Raw genomic sequence first — 15,216 nt, forward strand, 5'->3', positions numbered from 1 at the left:
GGGGAGAGACCTTGACGGTCCCCCGCGATCTAACGAATTGACCAATAATTGGAATGAAAACACAATTGGAATCAATACAGGCATATCCAAGACTGCACTATAACCTCTTATATTGCAAACAAACATAGACACGACAATTGGTTTCGTTCAAGAACATGACATGTTGCTCCTCTCGTAGCATGAACCCCACCAGCGACCTGGCCCTTTCACGAATCATTCCGACTGGCCCGCAAGTGGACCCGCAATTGTGGCTGTAATTGGAGCGTTTTCCACATAGATACCCGACCAGAACCAGTCTTCGGCAGCGGCGTCAGTACCTCCATTGTTTAGTCGTAGCTCTCCAACATGCCAATCTGCAGAGTTGGTCGAAGTCGATACGCTGACACCCGTGACGACGGCACTCAATGGATCGGAGCCGTTACTTGCCCACAGCGACACAGTTTTTGCATCGAAGTCAATATCATATGCGAAGTTATACCAGTTGCCGGCTTCAAGCTGCGTGGACCATTTTGTTATTCCGCTAACACACCAGCGCAGTGTATTGTCTTCACTGGCCGAGTCGCCGCTAAGCAGGCCGTACTTTAACTCGGTGAAGTGGCTCTACACACGAGACGTCAAAGGCGATGCCATCGACAATCCGCGAGTCCTGCACTTACCTCGAAGAACGCGATTTGGTGTTCAAATTTGGGATTGGGAGGATTGGTGGTGCTGGTCATCAACGAGAAGTGATAGAACAGGCGCCCGGTACCCAAATTCTCGGACGTTTGAGGGATGATCTCGCTCCGCTCCATGGTCTGGCCATTCCAAAAGGACGTTCCGTCCTAACACAAGTGAGTGATGAGATCCAGTCATCCAGGGAAATCCACTTACAATAGAGATCCGGATACCTTGAGCATCGCTGGTATCGACTGGGTTCTTGAAATCTGGTGAGAGCTCGAGATATTCACCGGTGCTTCCAGTGCCGTGAATGTACCACTGCCAGGGTGCAATCTGGTTTGACCAGGACCCTGGGTATCAAAATGTCAAGATTAGTAAGTTGATCAAATAAAATGAGATTGGACATACATTTGTCAAAGTCAGCAACTATTGCAGAAGAATTAAAGATGCCAGTCCACAAAATGTCGCCGCATTGCACGGCGATGGGAAGGGACAAAATCCACGCAATATATCTAGTCATCATGGGTCAGGCTCGTTATTTCTGTCTGGTACAGTAGCTTAATGGAGTACTTGCTGATTGTCGCACCCTCGGGGCAAGTTGGATCACTATATAGATGGGATCACTATATAGATCCATCGTTGCTCATTTGCCGCGAAGGAAACGGAGAAAGTGACAGGAAGTCTCAAATAGGGTGCATGACAGGCCCGAAACAAGGGGAATATTTGCCTAAACTCCTTAATCAATCACTTTGACTACTGGAAAGGGCTCAACTTCATTTTGATCGACAACCTCCGTTTCCAAATGGGGCACGGACTGAGCGAGTCTCGGATCTGCAGCTGTGGAACGTCTGAGAAAACCTTGAAACAGCGCCAAGTGAAACAGCGAATCCTATATCCCCCATGTCATTATGTCTCACTATTCGTGAAATGGACTTGCTGTCAGATGAAATGATCAACGGAGAGATTGGCATGATAACTAATTCCAAACAATGCGCATTGAATATCATACAACAGGGCTGATTCGTGGAAGACCGATGGCAGAAGACTATCTATACGCGGATTCATTGAGGAATCGTAGCAGAGCTACCCTGCCACCAACTGAAGGCTAGAAGTTGCGACTAGCGTCGAAACAGTCACTATTGCAAAATCAACGAGGCGCTACATCAAGCTTCAACAGCATTGTTTGTGAGGCTGGTGCCTGAGGCCTCTTATCGCCATGAGCACTGAACCACTACTAGGAAAGACCGCATCTCATACTGAGGATAAAAAACAATTTCATTCTATCAAATGTCGTGATTTGAACTCTTCGTCTCTTCTCGAACGGCTGCTGACATCATGATGCAATAATTTTCACCCCCATCACTCTTCTCGATCTATGTGCCTTTTTAGAAGAGTCTCCAAACGCCATTAAAGTCAATTCCTATATTTGATCCTAGCTCAAACCGGCAAGTGATCTATCTTCAATCCGCCTTTCCTCTACATGTCGCCTACTCCAGCTCAATGGTGCCAGGCGGCTTGGAGGTCCTGGGAAGATGGTGTCAGCTCAAGTCTCGAGACCAATCAAGGTCAAGATCTCTACTTACAGGTCATAGACAACACGGGCCACACCCTCGACCTGGTTGCAAATGGTGCGAGCAACATTCTGTGGTAGACATATTAGAAGCTGAACGAAACAACGGGGTTTGGCATTCCGGCGGAAGCGATCGAGCGTGTTGGACACGGGGTATAAGATCCATCCACTTTTGGGAACGTCCGAAAGAGAAATAGGATATGACTCACCGCAAGGAAGGCGTTGTCGAAGTTGAACACCTCAGCGCTCATAAAGTCCTTAGTACGGACAGCACGGAGGATGATGATGTAACCCCAAACACGCTGATCACCGAAGACACCAACACTGCGGTTGGTATCGAGACCAGCAAAGGCTTGAGAGATCTAGGAGAGAAAGAATGAGCTTATGACCATCTCTGCTTGTGTGACTCGACTCACCTGGTCATAGAGACCGGCCTCCCGAATCATGCTAATGAAGATGTTGTCGGCCTGGCGGGCGATCTCGACACGCTCCTTGGTAACGTCGCCGAGGATGCGAATGGCAATGCCAGGACCGGGGAAGGGGTGACGGCCCACGAGCGACTCGTGAATGCCGAGCTGGCGACCAATTGCCTATAAGGGTCAGTATTGTTGAAGACAGAACTCATCCAATTAGGTTTGACACATACCCTCACTTCATCCTTGAACAGGAGTCGGAGTGGCTCAATAAGCTATAATAGAAGTTTGGTCAGTCCCTCTTGCCTTGATGAAGGGATATAAAGTAAACTTACACGCAAGCCTTGCTAAACGATGCAAAGTATGTTGGTTAGTAAGTAGATCAAACGATGCCACGCTAGTGCAACTTACGCCGTTCATCATACGCTGTAAGCTTATTAGTTAAGATTCTTTCGTGCTAGGGATGGTGGGATTGCTTACCTCAGGCAGACCGCCGACGTTGTGGTGAGCTATCTCTAGTGTCAGCTGCTTTCCGCTCTGGTGACTTCGATGACTGCCTTACTCTTGATAGTGGCCGAAGGCCCGCGGAAGCTCAAAGATTCGATGCTGAAAGTCTATGAGTTTGAATTCGGCAATTAGCTCCGAAATGACTTACACGTCAGGGTACAATGTTCCCTGCAAGAACCATTCCACCTTGCCGGAGTTGGGGGTATTCTCTGCTTCCTTCTCGATCTGGAGTCACGTTAGCCAGCCATATGGATTGCCGGGGAATGTCGAGCTTACCCTGATAGCCTCTTGCTCGAACAAATCGATGACTTCAACACCGTTAGTACCCTGTCACTAACCCATCCCAGAGAGCTTAAAGTACTCACAAGTAGATCCAATGATCTTGCGCTTCTTCTCGGGATCAGAAACACCCGCAAGACGACCCAGGAAAAGGTCGGCAGCATCGACAACGGTGAGATCAATGCCGAGGTGATGTCCGAGAGTCTCCTTGACCTGCTCACACTCGTTGAGACGCATGCATCCATTATCAATGAGAATGGCCTTGAAGCGGTCTCCAATGGCCTCACGCATAAGGGCGGCTCCAACAGTGCTGTCCACACCGCCGCTAACAGCGCCAAGAACGAGAGCCTTATCACCAACAAGTTCACGGATGCGGGCAATCTCGAGCTGAACGAAGTCGCCCATCTTCCAGTTCGCTTGAGCTCCGCAGATATCAACACTGAAGTTGCGGAGGATCTCGGTTCCGCGGGGAGTCTAAATCCGATTGTGAGACTGAGTTCTAGTATATTGCCATTGGAGAGGAGTGGGCAGGGAGGTACGAACGTGTTCAAGCTCGGGGTGGAATTGGACACCTATTCATCATGCGTTAGTATCCGTCGTTACTGGGTCACAAAGGAAGCTTGGGGGGAAACGAACCGAAGACGGGCTTCTCCTCATGGGCGATACCGGCGAACTCGGAGTTCTTGGTGGAGGCAATGACCACAAAGCCCTATCAGAGTCAATAACAGTGCTCCAGAAGTAGGCCATCATTTTACTCACAGTAGGCAGGCTGACTAGCTTGTCGTAGTGGGACATGAAGACGGGGATTTCATCTCCCATGCCAGCGAAAAGGCGGTCGACATGGCTGTTGACCTTGGTGATCTTGACGTCGGCATGGCCATACTCTATGATAAAATGATCAGAAATAATTCCAGATGTTGTTCCAAAGGTTGCAAACCTCGTGCCGCTCCGCGGGCAACATTCTTGGAGTCGAGTCTCCATGCGATCTCCTGACAACCGTAGCTGGACGGATGGTATTAGTCTCATACCGATTTCGATGTTGAATTAAATCATACCAAATACCCCTATATGTCCCATGTTAGTCAAGTTTAGGAAACTTGAGAGATGGAAAGAGAACAAACTCACAAGATAGGCACATTCAGGTCGAAAACAGCGGGGTCAACATCTACACAGATGAGTACATGCAACACGACGTTCGGGAGACGGAAACCTTACGGGGCGAGCCCTCATCGTAGACAGAGGAAGGGCCTAGTATCTCAGTCAGAGATCGGCACAACAAATGCATCGATGCAGTCCATACCTCCAGAGAACACAATTCCCTTGGGTTTCCATGTCAAATCAGCGATCTTTGTGGTGCAGGGAAGCAGCTCAGCGAAGACGCCGAGAGACCGAAGCCGACGCAAAATAAGATGACTGGTTTGAGACTTGAAGAACAGGGTCAGAGTTTGTCATTGAAAGAAATTCCATGAGCCAAGCAGCAGTTATGAAGCACCATGTCTGAAACAGGCCAAAAGAAGGGAAGGGCGACTCCGGAAATTTACATACGCCAAAGTCGAGCACCAGGATGGTCTAGAGATAGAGATTTGAGTGTCAGCCAATGCAGTTCATTTGTTATCTTGGATTGATTGCGTCTGCACGCTCTCTGTAGGGGTGATCGATCGCGGAGAGCGGGGACAAGTGAGTTTCCAGGCTCCCCATTGCCAGCCTTCCATAGGGTATTCGAGGTACGTACGTCGAAGTTGTTGTGAGGCGACTCGGACACGATGTTGGTCGCCATTGTGTTTGTAGTTTCGGCAGTGGATTGAGCGGATTGGCGGTGATCGCAAAATCAGAGAAACTTGAAGGTATTGGAGTGAAAAAAAAATGTTTGGTACGGTGGTACCGCCTTTGCGGCCGCCTTGTCTATAGGACACCGCCTTTAAATGCCCGACTCGTGACTTGCAAGCAGAGAACAACACCTCTTGTTTCCCAAGATTATGATCCAAAATAAAGTTCGCTAGATTCCTCTGTTCATTTTCATGGCAATCATTTTGCTAGTCAACTGGATATTCAAAGGTTGTTTGTGAGGATTTACGGTATCTTTCCTGAGGCGGTATATCAAGATTCTCGTTGTTAATAAAGCTTTCACCGCCTGTGTATTCTCAAGTACAGACCGCGCTAGCCAAGCCGACTGCGTCACTAGGACCCCTCAAAAATACGTGAGTCACATCCTGTGAGTAGTGCGGGGCAGATAAAACCGGCAGAAAATTCCCCCGCTACAGCGGAAGGAGACCCACCACATCACATGACCTGAAAAGATCACATGATAAACAGAGCACGTGACCTTATATTCACCATCTGAGGGGGGGTATGTCTCGGTTTTCTAGGCCGTAGGGCCAAAGGGACATTGATACGGAATGTACTTTTATTATTGGGCTTCTCATTTAACGTTAATGCACGGAGCACAGGAAGGCCGGCCCCTGGAAATCGGGAGAACTAACGACCCGACTCTAGATCGGATCGATCTCCGCCACTCTACTCTCACCTCCCGCGGAGGGATTATTCATACACCGTCATACACCTAACTTTGCATATTCACCAACGACAACTATACATGTGATTAAGTTTATATCGCTAGGGAAGGTAAATATTTTGTGTCATGTAACTAACCCGTTTGGCTAAAACCTAGGGATCATTGGAGGGAATGACCGGAGTTCTAGCTGATTCTTTCCCATGGTGCGAAGGGAAGCTGCCAAATTTAGACCGATATTTCTTGTGTCATGAGCTCTAAAGACCCACCCTAGGCAATCGTGAGAGAACTAAAAATGGATGGAAGTGCATTGATTGTAGAGCCTCTAACTCTTACACTCCTCTATTCCTCTCCTCGTGACTTACTTCGAGTCATATTCAACCATGACCGTGACAGAGAAGACATCACTAGTGACAGGTGCGAGCGGATTTATCGCTAGCCATGTTGTTCAACAGCTACTCGAAAAGGGCGAACGGGTCCACGCCACCGTTCGCAGTACAAAAAACAAGAAGAAAATCCAACACCTTCTTGACATGCAAGATCGATGGCCCGGCAATTTGAATTTATACGAAGCAGACTTGCTTGTGGCGGGCTCGTTTGAAGCTCCAATGCAAGACTGCTCAGTGATATATCATATCGCTTCGCCATTTTTCATCGAGAACAAAATCAGGGATGGTCAAAAAGAGGTCGTTGAGCCCGCTCTTAAGGGGACACAATATGTGCTCGACGCAGTCCAAAAATGCGAGACCGCCAAGCTTGTCATCTTGACATCCTCCGTGGCAGCTGTCTTCGGTGACAACGCTGACGTTCTTGAAATGAAGAACAAAACATTCTCCGCCGATTATTTCAACACAACCAGCTCGGTGACCCACAACTCATATCCCTACTCCAAGGTAGTGGCCGAGAAAGCAGCCTGGAAGCTATATGAAGAACAGCTAAATCCCCCTCGCTGGAAGCTGGTCACCATCAACCTTGGACTTGTTTTGGGGCCATCATTATCTCGAACATCGGAATCTGGCAGTCTATCCCTACTTGATCAGCTCCTGAGCGGTCAGCCATTTTTGGAAGTGCCAGATCTGTGGTTCGGAATTTCCGAATTCTCACGGTCGCTATATCCTGGCCGACAGCAAAACACACGGCTTTGTGGAGCTAGCTCGCATCCTCAGATCGATTACCCAATCTTCTCGAATCCCGAAAAACAAGCTTCCGAGTGCTTTGATACGCATGTCCGGGCCATTCCTTGGCTTTAGTCAAAAATGGCTGAAGCAGAACTTGGGAATCCCATTCGACATCAATAATCGCTCAAGCATAGATGAGCTAAATATCATATATCGGCCTCTGGAGGAAACATTGACAGACCACTATCAGTCCTGGAAAAGCGCCCAAAGCCTATCGGGGTAGCCTCACTAGGTCTTTCAACAATGATTGAAAAACACCTCCTATATTGAGAATCGATCTATCTGTGTCGCGCTATCCCGCCTCAATGTCGGCTGTTTCAGCGTCTTTTAAGACTTAATCTCGTCATGCTTTCTTGGTTTTTGTTGGAAATCTTCACTTCTTTCCCGAGCCTATCTTTCGTATCACTCGGTAGATCAGGTGCCACTGGTAGTGACTTCACTGTCCGTCAATGGTATTTTAGCTTGCATTTTATCACATAACAGTATTTCAATTTCATTAATCTACGGCTCTACTACCGGCTTACAAGTGTAATTTGGTATCAAAAACTAACTTACCTTAAGTGTCGACTCCTAAGAAGTCTTAGAGCTAGATGACTCTTTTCTCGTTACATCCAACCGCAGAGTTTCACATACTGACCTAGGCAGCTATGGCAGTGGTAGTGAAAATGAAAGGTAAAGGTGAGTCGGACCAATCTTTTGCCCGCTTTCCCAGCCTAATTATAATTCAGAATCGGTTGTTGTGACCTGGGATCGGGCAGATGGGGCCGATTTTCATGTTTGATCCACAGTGTAAGCCGGGGCTTGAATGAACCCACGGCATTCGGAAATCGATCCGGGTGGATCCTCGGTTCACCCCAACTCTTCACTATGTAAAAACACCAAGGTTAAATCGCATAATTCAAGGCAAAAGACCTCACTTACAAGCTAAAAATGCCTGAAACTACTCTCCTCAAAGCTGCCGGATACGGTTCTTTTCTGGTTGCCATCAAGCATGCTGTCAGTATCGACAGAAATGTCTATTACAAAACGAGACCATGAGCGCGGTGTATCCCGATTCCTCTTTTTAGCTTACTGGGAAACAATTCCATCGTCTTCCTCAGTTCCAAGACCTTCCAAATCTTGCGAACACATGCAGCACAGTCGGATGGCACCAAGGAAGTGCCTATGCGATTTTGACAGGTAACATGCTTCTATCCGTGGAATAGCCGTTCTTTAATTGACATATCCATTTTCTAGGCTTGCTTAATTTACCTCCGTACACTGGGCACAGCATCCCGAATTATTAAGGGAACCTATGAGCCGTGCCATGGCTGCTCTAATCGTCAGCATTGCTTGGTCTAGCTCTGCTTGGTCTAGCTCTGCTTGGTATCTTCGAAGAGCGATCAAAGCTAGCGGGTTCCTCACAGCCACGGCCGGTATATTGCAGGCCTACGCAGCACTGTACTGATGTAACCATTCTCCAAGTAGTACAGCTCGGGTCACAAAGGCTCGAAACTGTAAATGCAAAATCAATTCTGTATGATCATTTAAGCTTCAGAGGATGCAATTGCCGTAGATTACACAATCAAAAGCAGCATTTCACAGTGCCATCTGCAGGATATCGCCTCAACGTCATTGCGGGCGGCCAGTCTTTCTTTAACAACGGAAGCTTTTGTCGATCGATCAAGTACAAGAATAGCACAGCAACTTGTATATGGTTATCATGAGGCGTGCTGATACATTCTTAGCGGATGCCAAGACTGGAAGTCATTGGGGGTGACTGACGCGGTCTCTCGGAGCACAAACCCCCCGAGAGAACCCCCATGCCCTTGATTATCGCGCCGTTGACATTTCAAAATTATTCAATTCGTACGCGGGAAGCTAGCTTCTTTGCAATGTGTTATCATTCATTCGTCAGCCCTGCGACGATCCCTCCCCGTCTCGAGTAAGCTCATGGGGCCTGTTTTGTCGTAGCCCCACGCTTCGCCGTGTCAAGAAAAGCCATCGACACGCGGCGCCAAGCATCCATAGAGATTCCGCGCTGAATCAAGATGTTGAGAATCGCGAGAACCAGACAATGAGGGATCCGTGAAAGGGTCGTGGAAGGGTTCCTTCACACAATAACCTCGTCCCCTGAGATCCCGCCCGTCTCCAGAATGACGCGTCCGTTTAGAACGTCGAGATGGCTAGGAGCAATTAAAAAAGTATAAACCGGCAGCTGGGCCCAGTGCATCTGGAGTTTCTTTACTGTTGAATATCATAACCATCGAGAACCTCCCTTTTTCACCATGGTCCAGTTGTCAAAGATCCTGGCCGTTGCCGCGGCTTGCCTGGTTGCCCCTGCTGTTGCTCACCCCGGCGAGAAGCACAACCCGCATGTCATCAAGCGGGAGGTCCACGCTCGTGATGCCATGGCTGCGGCGGCCAAGCGCTCGCTTTTTGGCTGTGAGAGCTCCCTTCACGCGAGAGAGTTGAACAAGCGCAGTGTCGCTCGTCGTGCTCGCACTGTCAATCAGCTTCGCAAGAAGCGTGGTATCAATACTAGTGAGTTTATCAAATCCTCCTAGAAAACTGCTTTGATTGATGCTGGAGACTCACATATTCTTGAGCAGACCCGCAGAAATGGCGCCGGAACCTAGCCCAGCTCGAGAAGTGGGAGGTAATTGACCACAACAAGACCAACATCCTCAACTACAGCCCGGCTACCCCGGAATCGATCATCTTCTCAGCCAACACCAGCTGTATCCTGACTCCCACTATCACGGATGGCCCCTACTACGTCTGGGGTGAAGTGATGCGCCAGAATGTCAAGGAGGAGAAGTACTCGGATGGAGTGGATGTTTTCCTCGAAGTGCAATACATTGACATCAACACCTGTCGCCCGGTCCCGGGAGCTCTGGTTGATATCTGGCAAGCCAATGCCACCGGCGTGTACAGGTTAGTTCTCTTTTTGAACCCAGCAAACCCAAATCGCCTTGTTAAACGTGCGAATCTGACCCGAGAGTAGTGGAATTTCGACGTCGGGCAACTACGCTGCCGACGGATGGGACTCGACTTACCTGCGTGGTATCCAGGAAACCGACCGTGACGGTGTTGTCGAATTCGAGACCATCTTCCCCGGTCACTACGACGGACGTGCGACTCACACTCATTTGCTGACCCATTTGAACGCTACTCTGCTTCCCAACAAGACTCTGGAGGCGGGCACCGGCAGCGTGGCTCACATTGGCCAGCTCTTCTGGAACGAAGTGCTGCGTAGTGCAGTCGAAGATACCTACCCTTACAACACCAACACCCAGGCCATCACCACGAATGCGGACGACATGTGGAGCGTGTTGCAAGCCGACAGTGCCTATGACCCTTTCCCCGAGTATATCTATCTGGGTGACGACCTTGATGACGGTCTCTTTGCCTGGATCCAGATTGGCGTGAATGCCACCGTAGACTATACGGACAATTCGTACTACAGCATTGCCGCCTACCTCGAGACTGATGGAGGTCACCAGAACAGCGACAGTGTTGTAGGTGGAGGCAGTGGTGGTGGTGCTCCTAGCGGAACGAACAGCACCATGCCCTCTGGGATGGCCAGCCCCAGTGCCTCCGCATGAAGGGGTGGGTGTTGTTGATGCAGCGTGAAATGGTCGATCCATGGAACTATGTTCGGCCGAGGGACGATCTACAGACCATTCTTCCATGATGCATCATGGCTTGTTTCTGGCAAGCAAGGGGAGAAACTTTCCCACCATCGAGAAATTTCTAGAATACGGCTTCATTGCCTGGGAACGATAGACGAGACGGTGAAGCCATGCGTTTACTGCAGATGGAAAGAAACCGAATAGAGATATAGAGTTGTTCTTTTCTCCCCTTGCTTCGTGTATTGCTTAAGAAATCCATGACAGACGGACTTAGCAGTACCCCGTATTCCGTCCCATAGAATCATACACACGTTATTGTACCCCATTACTCCATACGGTAAGTATCCATGTGGTATAAAGTATCATCAGTATGTATGACGATGATCCCCCTGATAAATCGTCCACGAACCAAAGCATCGATCAAAAGCAGGGTCCATGTGATTCCCATTCGGAGATCCGAGCACCATCTCATCCGCGCGTGTAAGTGAGGGGATGAAACCTAACCTTAACTCTATGATCGGTTCATCACTGCCTATTCTGGGGTGTGGCGGCGCCATGTCGGGGATAGTGCCGGAATAGACGCGCACGGACGGCACGGGATACGTAGACTTTTGTATGGCAAATAATATTGGCAATCGGCACTGCACTTCGTATTCATGCCGCTCAGACTAGAAGTGTGGGCTGGTGATGTGGGCACAATTATTACAATATTCGGCATGTTGAATCGGCGATGGACAATTTAGTCAATTTAGCCAATTAATTTTGCAGATCCGGTGGATTTGAGGTTCAGACACTAGTCCTGATAGGGAAGGTCTGCATCGTGGTTACCTTTTTGGGAAGTTAGGGCTAGGGCTGCCGGCGATCCGGTGCTGAGGTAAGCATTCCGTCCAGCCCACAGGCCGAGGCTCAATTCGGAGTTGATAATACCGGCTTGGGGCAATTCACCGAGTGGGATGGCATGTGCGAACATGAACAAATGATGATTTTGAAGCTCTCAGCAAAGCGCAGAAATTCCACAGGAAATGTCAAGAGTCTGCTTCATGGAGAGAATTCAAGATGAAGTACATCTCTGACGCCCCTCGTCTCCGTTTCCCACATTATTCCAGCCATCGCCAGTGATTCACATCCCTGGCCCCATACCGCCGGGGTCCCGGGAAACTTGACTCCACGCAGACGGGCGAACTACCTGGAATGGAGAACAGTCGGTATGGCTGGCCCGCCGGCAGCGCTACCATCCAATCATCACGTAACATGCGTGGATGCGGAGGACCGATGCGGCTCCCAGTCCGGGTTTTTCGAAACTCATTGCCGCAAGGCCCAAAAACAGTCCACGAGGCCTGGGCTCCTTGGCCACGTTGATGTTTCGACGAGGGGAGAAATCAACCAGAGTGACTGCCCGAGCGCCTTTGGTCGTCAAGAATGGACCAGACACAGCATGAAGCCAAGGGTCGGGGTGCTGGTACACCCAATTGCAAATGCAATGCCAATGCGCTTCCATACCACGAGGGTCAAGATAACCGTGGATCACAAATCCCGTCCGGACTTCAGAACGACCCAAGGATAAACCACATCATTAAACTCTGCTTCATCCCGCAAAGTAACATCGGATTACTTCCCCTGCCATTCACCGCGCCTATCCGATGCAGTTGATCCTGGTCAACTCGCGTGCCGATCGACACAAAATAGACTCGGCCCTAAGAGTCAATTCACCCCACTTGTACCGAACGATGGTGTTACGCCCACTATGCAAGCCATGCAGGGGGGGAGAGAGGGGGAAGAGGGGAAGGAAGGCAAAAAGCAGGTTGGGGGCAAAGACCTTTCCATTTTCAGTGGATATTGGCCGTAGTCTCGGCACCAAACTCAGGCGCAAGAGTGGAGGTCTAGAAACTCGTGAAGCTTTCCATAGGACATAATAGCCGGGCAATAGCGTGGAGATCTTCAGGGAATAAAACCACGAGGGACCCGGCCTCATCTTTGAGTCGCCTCCCTTTCTCCCTCCCCCCTCTTTTGGTTGCTTTCGGCCTCAACCTCGCCCTGGTCGACTTCCTTCCCTGCCTACCGCATCGTTGATGCGGATGGGACTCGACGGCGAGATTGTGATACCTTCATTTCGCCATGGACGCCGCTCAAGAAAGCGCCTATAAGGCCGCGGTCCTGGATGCCGTCCAGGACGATAGCCGCAGCAATGCCATTCTCATCGTCACCGCGGTCTTTCTCGGAATTTCCCTCGGCAGTGTCATTCTTCGCTGTTTCGTCCGAACCCGCGTTGTCCGCGCCTTTGGATGGGATGATATCATCATGCTATTAGCCATGGTAAGTCGAGTCTGAACCGATGCGCATATCGCAGTGCGCAATGCACTGCATACTATGCGGTGTGATTTATAATCGAGGTTATCTAATGGCATTCTCCGATCTAGACATTGAATCTGGCCTTTGCAATTTGTGGAATTATGGGTGCCAAGTATGGCATGGGTCGGAAATTGCTCTATTTTGTGGAGTACCCGGACAATCTAGAACGCGCGCTCTTGGTATGTGCATGATATCACTTGGTCTTTTGATGCAAGCTTTGAAGATTCGAGAGTAATTGCGCGCGCAATTGTATTGGGAACCAAAACTAATTCCAACCACTCCTGCAGTGTTGGTGGCTCGGCCAAATCTTCTACGTGATTACTTGTGTCCTCGCCAAAATCTCGATTATCATCACCTTGCTGCGCATTACCGTTGATCGCGTCCATGCCTGGATTCTCTACGCCGCCATTTCACTGGCCACCGCGGTCGGTGTGGTCTTCTTGCTCTTCACCATCTTCCAATGCAGTCCAGTCACATATTTCTGGCACCAAGGGCTATCCACGAGCCACGGAACCTGTGTTAATAAAGACACTCTCATTGCGATCGCATATCTCTACAGTGTCGGTGCAGCGGTCACTGATCTTACCATTGGTCTCCTTCCAGTGGCGTTGATTTGGAACTTGCGCATGAATCAAAGGACGAAGATTGCCATCATTGGAATTTTGGGTCTCGGTTGCATGTGAGTCTCTCCTTTGCATTTTGCCTCATGACGACGCCTTTGGCCACTGGCACTAACTATTCTTCTTTGAACAGTGCGAGTGCTGCCGTTATTGTTCGCATTCCCTTCGTTCACAACTACAAGGACGAGGAATTCTTATGTATGGATTCACTCTTCCGTCAGGCCTAGCCACCAGCTCGAGCGTACCATCTAGCTAACCCCCGTCTACAGACAACACATACCAAATCTCCATCTGGTCCAATGTCGAAGCCGGCCTGGGCATCACCGCCGGCTGCCTAACGACTCTCCGACCACTCATCCGATTCCTCCGCGATGGCTCCTCCGCCTCACGCAGCCGCAACAATCGCACCCCTGGATCTTTCCCCTTGTCCAGTAATCCGGCACAGGGAGGATACCGATCGTCCCGCTCCAAGCATGACCGCGACGACTCGCATCACCTCTGGACGGGCAGCGAAAATGACGAATATCACGGCGTGACGACGACGATTATGGGTAGCCAACGGCCGAATCCGACCAGTAGCAGTGAGGAGGATCTCAACCCGATGAACCAGCATCAACCGGCAGGATGGAAAGTCGAACGGTCCGTTCGGGTGTCCGTGCGCGATTCATGAGATCGATGGAGTCGGAGGAATTAATTAATCTGGTCAACGGTGCTGCGTCTACGATACGACGGAGTGCCTACGGAGTACACGTTTACTACCGTAATAAGTGTCAACTTTTTGCATGTATAATTAGAGATACCACTCATGACGAACTGCAAAGAACACAACCTCTGTTCTTCGCACTTTATGCCTCTTCACATTTTTGTCTTCCATTGTTTCGCAACCAATCGGACATTTACTTCCCAACAAACCCCATTATATCCACAACTGAAACGCCCAGTCGTCACGATTGGCTGCAGGGGTAACCACCATGGACACGATCAACGTGGCGCGGGTGGGTCACAGTCCGTAAGCGAGATGATCCTCCTTTCACCTCAAAGGAGCCGGGCCATCCAGTCGAATGACGCGCCGTTTCATATTCTACACCCCCTGTAATAACAACGGACCTATCAATGCATCCAATTCTATTGTCCTGTTTGTTAGATTCCTCTCCCACACTTTCGATCCCGAGGTTAAAACGGCCATGACGAACGCCATGACCAGGAGGCTGAAACTCTAGAATCCCTACAGCAATGTATGTAAGACGGCACTCGGCTATCCCGAGGTTTACCTTGAATCTGATGCTGACATTGCGATTGAACGGAGCCATTGATTTATCTGCAGGTGAGGGAGCTCTGGGCATCGGAGGGTTCCCAAGAGGGCAGTCCGACACAACGTGCATTGGTTTTGGCAACCTAATGCACAGTACTTAGTGCTCTGGGTAATAGTCCCTTTTTGGGTCGCTGATGGAGCTCCGCTTGGACTTTTGATGGATGCCTATGTATTGACTATTGTTAGTCTGGCTATGTATTTTCTACAA

At 49.6% G+C, this 15,216-nt stretch overlaps 7 protein-coding genes across 7 annotated transcripts; 5 read left to right on the forward strand and 2 right to left on the reverse strand.

Moving 5' to 3' along the window:
* Nucleotides 1-213: 213 nt before the first annotated feature.
* On the reverse strand, nucleotides 214-1,219 carry N7473_012406 (glycoside hydrolase family 131 protein; the record flags this gene model as incomplete). Its single annotated transcript, XM_057158345.1, has 4 exons — nucleotides 1,066-1,219; nucleotides 871-1,007; nucleotides 657-821; nucleotides 214-600 (listed from the first exon to the last, which is right to left on the reverse strand). Exons 1-4 carry the CDS (start codon nucleotides 1,178-1,180, stop codon nucleotides 214-216), a joined length of 804 nt encoding a protein of 267 aa, XP_057002299.1. The 5' UTR covers nucleotides 1,181-1,219.
* A 925-nt stretch (nucleotides 1,220-2,144) lies between these two features.
* gua1 (GMP synthase (glutamine-hydrolyzing)) lies at nucleotides 2,145-5,203 on the reverse strand (the record flags this gene model as incomplete). The annotated part of the gene is made up of 22 exons (XM_057158346.1): nucleotides 2,145-2,181; nucleotides 2,241-2,299; nucleotides 2,437-2,589; nucleotides 2,644-2,817; nucleotides 2,874-2,915; nucleotides 2,976-2,987; nucleotides 3,052-3,066; nucleotides 3,121-3,149; nucleotides 3,203-3,246; nucleotides 3,296-3,372; nucleotides 3,424-3,455; nucleotides 3,513-3,900; nucleotides 3,970-3,998; nucleotides 4,063-4,135; nucleotides 4,186-4,310; nucleotides 4,364-4,428; nucleotides 4,482-4,490; nucleotides 4,552-4,591; nucleotides 4,642-4,674; nucleotides 4,727-4,850; nucleotides 4,972-4,995; nucleotides 5,159-5,203. The coding sequence occupies 22 exons, from the start codon at nucleotides 5,201-5,203 to the stop codon at nucleotides 2,145-2,147; spliced, it is 1,629 nt and encodes a 542-aa protein (XP_057002300.1).
* Nucleotides 5,204-6,318: 1,115 nt separating this feature from the next.
* On the forward strand, nucleotides 6,319-7,185 carry N7473_012408 (uncharacterized protein; the record flags this gene model as incomplete). The annotated part of the gene is made up of 1 exon (XM_057158347.1): nucleotides 6,319-7,185. The coding sequence occupies one exon, from the start codon at nucleotides 6,319-6,321 to the stop codon at nucleotides 7,183-7,185; it is 867 nt and encodes a 288-aa protein (XP_057002301.1).
* Nucleotides 7,186-8,043: 858 nt separating this feature from the next.
* N7473_012409 (uncharacterized protein) lies at nucleotides 8,044-8,560 on the forward strand (the record flags this gene model as incomplete). The annotated part of the gene is made up of 3 exons (XM_057158348.1): nucleotides 8,044-8,109; nucleotides 8,181-8,252; nucleotides 8,384-8,560. The coding sequence occupies 3 exons, from the start codon at nucleotides 8,044-8,046 to the stop codon at nucleotides 8,558-8,560; spliced, it is 315 nt and encodes a 104-aa protein (XP_057002302.1).
* An 820-nt stretch (nucleotides 8,561-9,380) lies between these two features.
* On the forward strand, nucleotides 9,381-10,700 carry N7473_012410 (intradiol ring-cleavage dioxygenase; the record flags this gene model as incomplete). Its single annotated transcript, XM_057158349.1, has 3 exons — nucleotides 9,381-9,636; nucleotides 9,705-10,029; nucleotides 10,100-10,700. The coding sequence occupies 3 exons, from the start codon at nucleotides 9,381-9,383 to the stop codon at nucleotides 10,698-10,700; spliced, it is 1,182 nt and encodes a 393-aa protein (XP_057002303.1).
* A 1,446-nt stretch (nucleotides 10,701-12,146) lies between these two features.
* N7473_012411 (uncharacterized protein) lies at nucleotides 12,147-12,377 on the forward strand (the record flags this gene model as incomplete). Its single annotated transcript, XM_057158350.1, has 1 exon — nucleotides 12,147-12,377. One exon carries the CDS (start codon nucleotides 12,147-12,149, stop codon nucleotides 12,375-12,377), a length of 231 nt encoding a protein of 76 aa, XP_057002304.1.
* Nucleotides 12,378-12,842: 465 nt separating this feature from the next.
* N7473_012412 (putative integral membrane protein) lies at nucleotides 12,843-14,366 on the forward strand (the record flags this gene model as incomplete). The annotated part of the gene is made up of 5 exons (XM_057158351.1): nucleotides 12,843-13,040; nucleotides 13,145-13,255; nucleotides 13,364-13,755; nucleotides 13,830-13,894; nucleotides 13,966-14,366. The coding sequence occupies 5 exons, from the start codon at nucleotides 12,843-12,845 to the stop codon at nucleotides 14,364-14,366; spliced, it is 1,167 nt and encodes a 388-aa protein (XP_057002305.1).
* Between the last annotated feature and the right edge of the window lie 850 nt (nucleotides 14,367-15,216).

This window comes from Penicillium subrubescens (genome assembly GCF_028828155.1).
Source record: "Penicillium subrubescens strain IBT 31985 chromosome Unknown utg000011l_segment0_segment0, whole genome shotgun sequence".
Classification (NCBI taxonomy): Eukaryota; Fungi; Ascomycota; class Eurotiomycetes; order Eurotiales; family Aspergillaceae; genus Penicillium; species Penicillium subrubescens.